Source organism: Paralichthys olivaceus, chromosome 6 (assembly GCF_024713975.1).
Source record: "Paralichthys olivaceus isolate ysfri-2021 chromosome 6, ASM2471397v2, whole genome shotgun sequence".
NCBI lineage: Eukaryota > Metazoa > Chordata > Actinopteri > Pleuronectiformes > Paralichthyidae > Paralichthys > Paralichthys olivaceus.
In genome coordinates, this window is record NC_091098.1 from 24,004,966 (window position 1) to 24,018,279 (window position 13,314).

Genomic DNA, 13,314 nt, shown 5'->3' on the forward strand with positions numbered 1-13,314 from the left:
GTCACATATGTTTCTGCTCAAAATGAACAAAGAAGTCACTATATTTCCCAGCATGCTCCGGTGCAGGGCATGCATGTGATGTCACACTAAGTATATGCTACAACTAATACTACTATTACTACTTCTACTACTAATGATAATTATAATTTTATTATTTTTATAACTAGAACAACTTTTCAATTTCCATTTTACAAAGTGTTTTACAGAATCAATTCAGAGCATTCAATATACTCCTACATACTACTATTACTACTTCTACTACTACTACTACAATTATCATCATCATCTTACAAACACTATTATTATTGTAACTGTAATGTTTAATATCTGTGTCATGAACCATCAAAAGAAATGTCACATCTGTTTCTGCTCAATATGAACAAAGAAGTCACTATATTTCCCAGCATGCTCCGGTGCAGGGCATGCATGTGATGTCACACTAAGTATATGCTACTAGTAATACTACTTCTACTACTTATGGTAATTAATATTATTCTTATTATTCTGTTATTATTATTATAACTGGAACAACTTTTCAATTTCCATTCGCAAAGTGTTTTACAGAATAAATTCAGAGCATCCAGTCAATATACTACTACTTACTACTATTACTACTACAACTACTATTACTACTATTACTACTATTATCGTCATCCTATAAACACAATTATTATTTTAACTGTAATGTTTAATATCTGTGTCATGAACCATCAAGAGAAATGTCACATCTGTTTCTGCTCAACATGAACAAAGAGGCAAAGGAAAAAAAAAAAAGGAAAGTCACTATATTTCCCAGCATGCCCCGGTGCAGGGCATGCCTGTGATGTCACAATAAGTATATATACGGCTGCGGGGAAGAATCGGTGCCTCCATTGTTACACGGTAACAAACGGGGCCGGGGCGGAGCGGGGAGGAACAGGCGGCTTCTCCTCACGATCAAAGACAAACTGCAACATCGTAACGAATCCGGTCAAAAAGAAACAGATCAAAGGAGTCGCGTTCAACCGAGAGGACGGAGAGAAGCTGTCCCCGGAACCATCGACCCCCGCCCCGGCGAGAGAGCCAGACCCAGACACCGGGAGGATAAACGAACACAGATGTCAGCGGATTTCTCCCAAAAGAGAAGATTGTCAGTGTCTGGGAATAAATCCGATCATATGACGCTTCCTCCTCCTCCTCCTCCTCCTCTTCTTCTTCCTCTTCCTCCTCCTGCTCCTCCTGCTGTGGCCTTTAAACAGGGGAACATGCAGAGCTCCTGATTTCTGCCTGATCTCCCAGAACAATGAGCATGGAGGAGGCTCATGTCACATCATAGATCTGTGCTGCACTTTGACAATCACTCAGTCTTTGAGGCAGATCACTGTGGGTTTGCATCGCAGGCTGGACCCCCCCTCTCCTCCTCCTCCTCCTCCCCAGAAAAACCATCATCTCACTGGGCGTTATTAGAGGATTGATGTGCTGCTGCTGCTGCTGCCACTGGTGCTGCTGGGAGGAGAAACCACCGACGAGCTGGTTGGAATAAGGGTCTTTGCTTCTGCCCCAGGTAAGAGGGTCTAGAGTTTCACATGTGTGTGTGTGTGTACTGGAGAGAGAGAGAGAGAGAGAGGGAGAAATGTGCATGTCAGACTGAGCACATCCAACCTTCCCCCAACACAACACAACACAACAGTCTGGTTAGTTTTCTGCAAGTTTGACAAACACCTCATCCACATACCATGTCCCCCTGAAGGCAAATAAACCAGGAAGTCACAATTGTCCTCAAACACACACAAACACACACAGACACACACAGTCCAAACCAACACAACCTGAGGGTGACTCTGGTTTTCATTCACATCTAAATGCAGCCTCTGATCTATTTTGCTCTATTTCTACCCGAGTCCCAGTTGGAAAATGGTTCACGTCGATGCCTTTTTAATTTCACCGGTTCCTCCTATCGAGTGCTCAGTGAGTCATGTGCATTTTCAATGATTTCTCCCTCTGCAACATGACAATTCACTCGTCTACAGCATCTCTCAGAGATCTGTGTCCTAGTTACACCTGTAATTTTTCCCTCTCCGTTGAACAGAGAGAGTTTTTATATCCGGGTGGAATCAGCTCGTCTGCAGCCGTTGTTTCATCACAGCAGCTCCAGGGTTTGTCTCTATAAGGCCTTGTCTCTCGACGCAGCTTCAGGGCAAACTGAGGTGTTATAGGAATGAGTAAATATTAACTCAGTCTATGGCTGTGTTTTCTGTTCGACTGCTTTAAAACCTGCTGTGGGACACGACATGTTAAACCCAGGCCTTCATACAGATGTGGAGTTGCACTATAAACCAGTAATTAGCTGTATGATTGTCATCATGCTGCATCGCTCAGAGTTTTTTATTTCAACACACAATCCACTTGAACGAATACACGTGATATTTTTTAAATATTTCATACCTTGTACTTGTGATGTGAGGAGTACCTGCAGTATGAGGGTTGATCGTTGAATATGTTTCACGAGGCCTTTATACAGGACACACAGTTGTGTGGTTAACGAGTGATGATCTGCTGTGTTGGTGTCTTATTCACACTGCAGGGATTCATCATTTCATAATCACAAGGTACCACATGTATTCATTCATGTATTTACAGGTTTATTAGAAATGTATTTACGTGGATTGAGCGGTGAAAATCCCAAACCTTGTGCGATGCGGCGTGACGACCAACTTATAACATCACACACACACACACACACACACACACACACACACACACACACACACACATCCAGCGGTTTCCATCGACTCACCTTGTTTGACCTCTCCTGCCGATATGATCGATCTCTCTCTCACACACACACACACACACACGCACACGCACACACACACACTTCCCTCTTTATAACTGATTCACTGGAGACGAATGAAGAAATAAAGAGTCTGAAGCCGCGGAGATCATTTGCCTCAGACCATGCTTGCCTAGTTGCCATGGTGATGTTCCTAGACTTGATTTCAAAGTAGGATTTCATGTGAGAAAGGGTTTCGGGGTGGGGGGTGGGGGGTGGGGGGTGGGGGGGCAGAGAGAGGAAATGATGGAGCTGGAATACAGATGAAAGGAGACAGGACCAAACAGCTGATGTCACCTTCCTTGTTTCTGTGTTGAGAGTGGGATTCGAACGAGTCGATACAGATGATCCAGCTGTTTGTCCGACAGAAGAACATTCGGTCTGTTTACGTCGATGAGCCGACGGTGTCGCTCTGGTGCAGTGAGTTTGCTCTCTCTGTCCTCAGACACCGAGTTTCCATGGAGGCAGCTTCGCCCCTCAGCCTCAAACGAAGATATGAAGAGGTGGACCACGGCTCTCCGTTCTCGACGCCGAAGGACTCTGACGATGACATCTCCAGCAGTGACAGCGCCGACAGCTGCGACAGCCTCAACCCCCCCTCCAGCACCGCATTTACCCGTAAGGAATCACTGAAGACACACATTACAGGCAATATACTCACTCAAGCAGTTCATTAGGCTCAAGTACTCTCAGTTATTACTCATGTGTAACGATACCTCTCCTCCTTCCCCTCCTCCTCCTCCTCCTCCTCCTCCTCCTCCTCCTCCTCCTCCTCCTCCCCAGCGACCTCCATCCTCAGACAGCACAAGCCGTCACCGGGGGGGAAGCGGGTGCGCTTCGACGTGGTGACGGTTTACTACTTCCCCCGGCGGCAGGGCTTCACCAGCGTGCCCAGCCAGGGGGGCAGCTCCCTGGGCATGGCCCGCCACCACTCCTCCATCAGACACTACACGCTGGGCGAGTTTGCACGTGAACAGGAAACCAGCCACAGGCACACGTTACGCCAGCACCTGCGCCAAGAGAAGCTCAATGCCCGCAAGATGAAGGTAAATCAGCTGCTTGAAGGAACAAGGGTATTATTTCCACAGATTAGTCAGAGAGAGCTTTGATTGAAGGAGTCCTGGTTTTATCTTGGAGAATATTTAATGAACACAGTGTAGATTACTGGTGGAAAGTAAAGCTACGTTTACTCAAGGTGAGCTGCATGAAATATAAAAGGCATCACGACAAATTGTAAAAGCAACTTAAAACAGAACGAGACCGAAGATTTTAGAAAGACGGTATGTATGAAGGATGTAAAAAATGAATAAACAAATTGAAAAAAAGACATAAAAGAGTAAAACAGTCGTAATGGTAGAGTTGCAGCGGACCTGCACTTCTCTGGAAGCTTGTTCCAAATACGTGGAGCATAAACACTGAATACTAAAAGCGCTGTACTAGAATTTAAGTATAACTATTTGATGCTTTTACTTTACCACTCTTACTTTTTACTCTTTATCTATTTATCTACTCATAAATTTAATATTTTTACATAATCCTAAGTGTTTTGTCTTGTGACTCACAGGAGCTGGTTTTCTACAGACTGAATATTTTTAATAACGTTTCATTGACTCAAATAGGATTATGAATTTACTTTGACTGGAGTATTTTTACATTTTGGTACGATTGCTTTTTCCTAAAACAACATGTCTCCCACCATAGAGAGCATCAGTCATTAATAATCTATAACAATCAATTAGAAACCTCTATAACTTGAAAAAGAGAATCCCTCCACATGATGTCGACAGCTCACAGTTCCACACTAACTGTTGCCCACAGCTGACGAGGAACGGCACAGTGGAGTGTGCTCAGGCCGACCTGCTGACCCTGGAGGACGTCTCAGACGAGGACCTGGATGTGGACGGGGTGGAGGTGGACGACTGTTTCTTCCTTCAGCCGCTGCCCACAAAGCGCCGCCGGGCCCTGCTGCGAGCGTCTGGCATCGCCCGCATAGATGCGCGGGAGAAAGCAGAGCTCAGAGCCATCCGCCTCTCGCGGGAAGAATGTGGCTGCGACTGCCGTCTGTACTGCGACCCTCGACACTGCGGCTGCAGCCAGGCCGGAATCAAGTGCCAGGTAATGACGGCTCGTGTGTTTGTGGATGTGCAGAAAGAAGAGAAGCAAATGTATAAAATATTATAATTCAACTATAAACAACAACTTGATTCAGAGACGAGTTGTGAATCTATGAAGTCAATATTCAGACTTGCATTAATTGTTTTAATGAAGATTAATGCTGCTGCAGAACTTCAGTGGAGTTTTTGTTGAAGTTTGACTCATGTAACACTAATGGGTCAGTTGATTCCAAGTATTTGATTCACTTGTAATTGTTCAAATAAAATAAGTGTGAAGGTGAAATCGTTCCCTCTGCTTCCTTCCTCAGGTGGATCGGATGTCTTTCCCGTGCGGCTGCTCTCGGGATGGCTGTGGAAACGTAGCAGGTCGCATCGAGTTCAACCCGCTGCGTGTGAGAACTCACTACCTGCACACCATCATGAAGCTGGACCTGGAGCAGAGGAGGATGCTCATCCAGGGGGCCGGGGACCAATACGCTGAATCTGACCCAATATCCTCCCCCACGTCCACCTGCCCTACTTCCCCCGACCTGTCCTCTGAGCTGGAGGAGAGCGAGATGCAGACTGTCGTACAGGTTCAGGATCTCCTGGCAGAGGAGGACATACTGGAGCGAGAGAACGAGACGGCTGTGCTGCACCTGCAGAGCGCGGAGGAGCAGGAGAGGAGGGAGCGGGAGGAGGCCGAAGGGGAGGCAGTGCAGCAGGAGCTGGGTACTGGAGGTCTCACAGAGCAGCCTCTCTGCCTTCTGCCTGGGGCTTTAGGAGGGGATCTGCCCGAGCAGGCGGAGGTGCCGGGTGTGGAGCAGGTCCTCCTGCAGGGGCCGTTCCCCACCGGGGCCACAGTGCTGTGCATCTCTGACAACCAGGAGGAGAACCCCTCTGACCTCCTCAGAGACTCCACCTCTCTGCTCTACTATCAACTCAGTCCCATAGAACCTGGAGCCTTTGAGACGCTGCCCAGAGCGGAGGAGGCTGAACAGGAGGAGCGCTCGATGAAAGAACCACATGTGGGAGGAGGCGAGAGTGTGAAGGGGAAACAAGGAGGTGGAGAGGAGTCAAAAGATGATTCGCCTGAAAAAATCACCCGCAGGCAGAAGTGTTTGAGCGACGTGATTCTTTGCTCAGAGGAGCACGTGGCAGTCGAGGAGGAGAAGCCGTCGAGTCGTCAGCGCAGCCGCCCTGAAGATCAGAGCCGAGGGGCGTCCTGCTCGGAGGGAGAGCTGGATCCACTGCCTCCTGAAGTTTAATTCTAGCTTCTCTGCAGATATTTGCACAATAGCTTCATCAAAGATGAATAAATAACATATTTACACATTTATTACAGCTATCATCGTGAACGATCACAGGTTTCAATCTCTTGTATTGACCGTCACTAAAATATGTGGAGGATGAGCTTGAGTATAACGATACACGAGGGTGGGGAGATGCTGAAAGCACATACACATCACTCCTCAGAAGTAATATGGATGCAGTTACAAGGCAACGTTGTACGTAATTCAGTCGGGGGTGATGGGTGCGGCCTTAATGGAAAAACATTAAAAAAAAACACTTGTGCGTAGGAGTCATTCGTCGATGAAAAGTCCATCGAGTAGTGTTTTGATAATTTCCTACACAGCAAACAGAACAGTGTGTGAATGCTAACATAAGCCTTTTCTTTGGTGGTATTTAAAGCTGTCATCACAAATTGTTTTGTCTCGCGCAAGAAGCTGGTGTGGTCAGAAACTCACCGGCTTAGTTTCCATTACAGTCGTCGTGCTGTAGTCAAGCCAAACGAAGGCCTCTGATAGTATCCTCCGCTGAAAATAGACCTAATAATCCTGGAAATACTTGTTTTTTTGTGTACTGTATATGCATTTGCAAAAGTGCAAGAGCGAGCCGAGGTTGCTGCTTTTTTAAAAAATATGTCTGCACGTTGTGAGCTGAGGGCAGTGAGCGTTAGTGGCTCTGCTGCATCGAGACATGAAGGTGAAGCGTCACGGAGCAGCAGACCAACACTGGCCTCAGTCGCTGCTCGTGCTCACCTCGGGCTGCGACTGTGGATTCGTCGAAAGTAAAAGAAAAAGAAAAAAAACCTAAAAACCTAGTTTACCTGTAGTTGCAATGCCTATGATATTATTTCCGTTGGTAATGTGTATTTCGTGAATTAGACGATGTTGGTCTTTGTTTTTTTTTTTTGAGTGAAAGGAAATGTTTCTTTCATGATGCTAACACTAAGTAACACCATGTAGTCGTGTCATGTCATGACGAAATGCCAGAGTAGATTTTCCCTCGCCCTCTTTTTTTTTTTTTTAATCTCTCCACGAGTTGAAGATTTGATTCTGAATCAAGTAAAATATCATATGAAGAAATCAGAATTTAAAGAGACAAAGAAAACGACAGCCTGTGCTCGTGAAAGAAGTTATGAAATGACGAGAGTTTACTAATTTATGGAACACTGACCACAACCTGAATTAGTATTTTTTTTATTTTCACTCTTAAGGTGTGTTTGTGTGCGTGCGTGCCTAGGTCACATGTGTACGCCCAGAGGTGTGTTTGCGTCTGAGTGGTCTCAGAGATGTGTGTGTGTGTGTGTGTGTGTGTGAGTGTGAGGGGGTGGGGGGGTATAATAGTGAGGATATGTACTTTATTTCTGAAAGGTGCTGACGTTACAAATCCACAATTCTCTACTTTCCTCCCGACCATCACGAGAAACACGATTCCATGGAGCTGTTTCTCAATGACTTGACGTTAACGTGTGGGAGAGCCCCCTGTAGGAACGCAATAGCTACTGCACTGAAAAAAAAATCATTACCGGGGCCATTATGGAATGAGGTTGTTTCAGTCATCCAGTATGTAAATGCAATCGTGTAACTATTTCAGTCTTTAAATGTCTTTTTTGTCTGATTGATGCCGATCTGTATAAGTGTGCCGACTCTTCTTACACAAAACCGATCCTTTGTTTCGTTGCTTGAAATTACAGCTGTCGGTAAAAGCTGACGCCAAACACAGGATGTGCTGCCGTGTAGGAGACGTCTGATGTTTTACTTTTTTTGCCTTTTCATTTTTAAACTGTCTTAATATAAATCTACTTAAAGGTTGCACCAAAGCAGTGGTTTCAGGCCTGATGAACAGATGCTTACATCCATCAGACTCTAACGAAGCAGCCTCTGCCAGGCTTTAGAATTACTGTTGTGTTCTCATGTATTCTCGGCCGTGCAACAGCACCATCTTTGAGGTGACGATGATTACAAGCTGCCTGTTGTTGAGCTTTTGTCCTCGGCTTTCCACTAATAGACTTAGGTTTGAAACCACCGCATCAAATGAACTCCAGTGCACCACGTGATTGTGTGTTTGTCGATGTGAATGAGGAGTGTGACTGTCGGAGAGACTGATATGATTTGACTTCATCCAAGGAGCCGTGGGAACGACTCTCATGCTAACTGTTGCCTAAAGTGGACAAAAAAGTTTTTTATACAAAAGTAAAAACAATAAAATACTAATTTCAAAAAGGAAAAAGTTTCGTGTGTTGATTTTTTTCAGAATAACATTGATACACTGATTTGTACTGAACAACAGAAACAACAGAAACAATAGCCTCTTCTCAGCAGTTGTTGAATCTTAATTTAATGAACATATGAATTAAAGTTTACAGTTTATGCTGCTGTCGTCACCTTTGTCCTTTATTTGGTCTGATATAAAAAAAATGTTTGGGTTATGATATCAAACTCATTCACAAAAAACTTGAATACATATAATACAAATATATATAAAAAGCTAGACACCAATAATACTTGACTAAAATATAAGTGGAAGCTTTGAATCGTATTAATTGTTTCTAATAATTTGAAGAGACATGAATTCTAGTGCAATTTTGCATTTTGTTCTGATATCTCCTTGAAAATAGACAAAAGAAATCACACAATTCTTTATATAACGATCACAATCACGCACACCTCAAACTGATGTGGCCTCGGACTGACGTTGAAATCTCTGGATTGTGTGTTTGTGTTATAGAAAAGCAGAAGATAAGAAGCTATTGTCCTCCCTCACACTCGGGAGGTCCTGACTGTGACTGGCTGCTTGTTGCAGTTTAGATAAAGACCACTGGGCTGCAGCATAAACTCAGTTCACTCCTGCCGAACACGTCCTGATCATTACATGAAGCATCTGTGTCACACGGAGTTCAGTCCCTGCAGGAGTTTCTCTGCATGTTGCTCCTGCTCCTCTGCTGTTTGTCTTTTCTGTCACTCACAGACGTTCATTCCTCAGATCGCTCGGCAGCAGAAAGAAAACAGATCTTTTATCTCTCAGCTCACACTGAAGCATCTTGTGTTTCACTGGAAACAACAACTGATTAGGAGCCAAAATATTTGCTCTTTTCTCCTTTCAGTGGCAGGAAGTAGTGAGCTGGATGAAGTGACACATTGCCCCCCCTCCCCCCCTCCCCTCTGGACTCTTTCAGAAGTGGCGTCTTGTGAACGGCCTTTCGTCAGTTTGACCCACACGGGCCTGAGATCTGTGCTCTGGGCAGCAGGATGCTGTGACCCGCTGCTGTGACACCAACTTCCTTTCAACTGTCTCAGCAACAAAAATACAGAAAACAAATAACAGTCACATCAGCGTTCGTGATATTAAAGGCGGATTCCACATGTGAAGTAGAATCTGCATCTGTAACATAATCCTGAGGCGTTTTCAGTCATGATAATTGGATCCGGACATTATTCAGAGTTTGTCTTTCATCCATGAACAGCGCAGCAGGAGATTGTCAGAGTCAGACGTGTTCACAACAGCAGGAAAATATCCAGAACATTCAGGCGAGCGGTGACGCGGCACAACGCGGACATTTGAGTTCTCACGTACAGCTTCTCCAGATAATTTCAGGAGAATATCCGGAGTTCAGAGCGAGACTGAGAGCAGCATCGTTTACCGGCATCCGTTCAGTATTTCATTTGGTAGCCCACTTGATTCAGACAATGAAACTGCAAAGGCCTGACAAGAAAGTGATGGAAACAAAGAAAATATCTTTACTGCTTCAGTTTCACCCGGTTTGTTTGTAAGTTCCCCAATATTGTGGGAGGCAGATCACCGTGTGTGTGTGTGTGTGTTTCATGGCTGAGAAAACACAAACAAACACCACACACACACAGAAACAAATCACCTCTGGAACCTGTGAAACAATTGTGGCAGAGACACACGACTCAGAAAACTCTGCACCGATTGTTAAACCTTTCCGGCCTCCGCTTTTCTATTGTCTCACATCTCCAATGGCCGGAAGAATTCATCAGCTTTCAGCTTTCGGAGCCGATGATGGAGCGCATCAGGAGCCTGTGGAAAGACTTTTAAAACCCCATCACAGTCAGGGGACAGAGCGGCTCCCACAGTCTCCTCAGAGCACGATGACAGATGTGCAAAATCACCAGCGTTACCAGAGTCTGACTGTTGTGACTGGACAGGAGAGCGACTGGGCATTAGGAGGGTTAGGGTTGGGAGTGACGTACGTGAACTGGAGAGCAGCCACACCACCTCGCTCCAGTCTACTCGTCTGAAAGTGCTGCTCCAGCGCCTGGAAAGAATGCTCGCTCTTTTCCCTCTCTCTCTCTGTGACGCCAGCGCTGTGGCATCATTAAGGCCCTCACCGAAACCAATCCCTTTTAAATGGGACTATTCATAAAACTGGCTCACGGTGCTTTCACTCGTCAGCCCTGCAGTTCACGTGCCGGCTGAGGTCGAGGTGGGAAATCCAGACCTCCAGCAGGAAGTTAATTCTGTGTGCTCAGGAGAGAGGATCCTGATATTCTGCTGACGGGAGGAAACAATAAAGATTAATGTGAACAATGCAGCAGCTCAAACCTTCTCTCTGGAAGTGAAATGATAAAACATCTCTCTGAGCTCATATCAGAAGTGTCTCTCTGTGTGTCCCTCTCTCTGTGTCTCTCTGTGTCTCTCTCTGTGGATGGTGAAAGCCTGGCAGATGCTCCTCCTCCTTCCTGGTTGGTGCTGAGGACACAGGATCCTGATTGGAGCGGCATGAACCCCCAGACCTCCAATCACCAGGGAGCAATTAGGTGAGCGGCAGTATAAAGTCTGTCCAGCTGTGTCAGTCCAGCAGCTGTGTGAGTGAGCAGCTCGCCCACCTCGTTCCAGTGACGTCACGTTTGACATTCAGAGATTCTGACTGATGTTGTCTGAGAGTTAAGTGTTATCACAGAGTCTCTAGTTTTCAGCTGTTTTGTTCGGTGAGCGAGGAGGTGGCTGGAGGAGCACGTTCACCTGGACCAGAGGATCAGTCAGCACCGGGGGGGGGGGGCTGTGAGCTGATTGATCCTCTGAGCTCCCTCGAGGAGACACACACAGAGGACTGAGACACGAGGACTGAGACAGACACCGGCAGAAACGGTTTGACTATTTTAAGTTTAGTGTTTATGAGTTTTGAGTTGTATTAATAAAGTAAGTGGTTTGTCTCTGGCTGCTGTGGTAAACCCCCCCCCCCCCCCCGTGTCATTGTCTTCTGCCACAGTGACCTTTTGTTTTTGGTTTGCATGAGATTCATGTAGCTCTTGTGAAGCGTCCTCTTTGTTAGATTTATTTGAAATAGCACCGGTTCCTTGCTTTGCTGTTAGTTCATGTCACCTGCATTGTTCTACAGTCTTTTAAAAACCAAAACAACTTTCTTTTACCAAAAAAACATCTGCTTCGCCACCTCTTTCATAGCGAGCCGGGTCGTAACACATTATCTCAAGACACTTTACATGAGACCAAACAAAATTTAAGAAAAAAAAAAAACACACTTCCTGCTACGAGTAGGCGACTGTGGAGAGAAAAAGTTTTTAACCTCTGGAGGAAACAGACTGGATGTGGGCGGCCATCTGCCTCGAGTGGTGTGAGCAAAGTTAAAGAAGCCACCTTCATTTCCTGACCAATAACCATAGATGATATATGAAGATATACGACCAAGTTTCGTGGAAATCTGCTCAGTTGTTTCTGTGAAATGTAGATTACAATCAATCAGATAAACAGACATCAGTTATCATGACACAGTAAATCAATTAATAGATGTTAGTAACCTTTATAACCATTTCCATGACACCATTAGTCCACATTGCTCTTTCCTCAGTCGTTCCAATGTGAACTGACTACACCACGATTATATTCTCTATGAAAGAAGACAAATCAAAACACCGGGAATCTGGTTGTTTTCCATTTGCAACATGAAAAACCTCTCCAGTGATTCATTTGTGACAGCTCACTATTTAGCATTAAATGCAAATAAGTTTGAGCGGGTAAGAACGGCCAGAACGATCAAGTGAAAATAAAGGGAAACTGATCAAAAGCGAAGCCTGGCAGCTCAGCAGAGTCTCAGCAGAACCAGAAAAGCAGCTGTGTCCACAGTCGTATGAAATATGTTGTGTCTTGCTCTGCCTGCTGGTCCCCAAGGACATGTCAGTCATCACTGCATCCGAGTTCCTTAACGACAACTCTGACATAAACATACACAAGGGAAGTTACTGAAAAAACCTCAGCGTGTAGTTTGTGTTGCGTGCTTGTTTCCTTGTGTTTTTTTTATGTTACATGCTCTTGCTTCCTTTCAGTCCTGTAATAAAAACCATCCTGTTAGCAAAGCAACTGGCTGCGTGCCCAGCTTTCCTCGAGGTGGAAGTTTAAATATCTATATGATTACATCGTCTCGCAACAACAACCAGTGGATAAGCTCATCTGAATGTTTCCTGTCCCGGCCGAGGAGAGAAAAGAGGTGACTTCATGTCAGAGGTATCCGGAGAAACGGGGATCTGCATCAGGCGGCTCCAATTAAACTTTAAAATCATTTTCTTTAAAAACCTGGTGTGGGATTCTGGTTGTTGACTGTCGGTCCTTGTTTGGGCTTTTCATCGTGATTGCTTCTCAAACGGCAGCAGAACAACTGCAAGAGATGACGTTAGCGAGAAAAAGGCTGACGAGGTCCAGAGAAGGGTTGATCGTGATATCATCCCCCAGCTGTGGTAACATCATGTCATTAAAAATAATGCTTTCACAATTTTACATGACGACGTGGTTCTTGCTCTGACTCCCTAAACTCTGACTGGTGACGGCGCTGTCGTGTTTTCAGTCGACCGCTTCGATCCAGATTTAAAACCTCAACTTTATTTGATGGATTGTCGTTAGATATCCACATTCATGGTGCCCAGAGGATGAATCCTAATTGTTTAGAGAATCCCCTGACTCCTTATCAAGAGGCACCAGCAGGTAAAATGTATTAAATTGTTAATTTTGTGGAATTATTGATTAAGTCACATTAACTTCATCCATTGCATTGAATCGTTGCATGCTAACATGCTAACATAGCTCAAAACCCCACCACACCTGAGGGTTTTTAGTTTGCATGGTCTTATTTCATTTAGTTTTTTCATCTTA

General features: G+C 45.1%; 1 protein-coding gene across 1 annotated transcript; it reads left to right on the forward strand.

The window, feature by feature from the left end:
• The first annotated feature begins 810 nt into the window (after positions 1-810).
• On the forward strand, positions 811-8,421 carry csrnp2 (cysteine-serine-rich nuclear protein 2). The gene is made up of 5 exons (XM_020104739.2): positions 811-1,543; positions 3,258-3,430; positions 3,596-3,858; positions 4,631-4,927; positions 5,235-8,421. The coding sequence occupies exons 2-5, from the start codon at positions 3,271-3,273 to the stop codon at positions 6,171-6,173; spliced, it is 1,659 nt and encodes a 552-aa protein (XP_019960298.2). The 5' UTR covers positions 811-1,543; positions 3,258-3,270; the 3' UTR covers positions 6,174-8,421.
• The last annotated feature ends 4,893 nt before the right edge of the window (positions 8,422-13,314 follow it).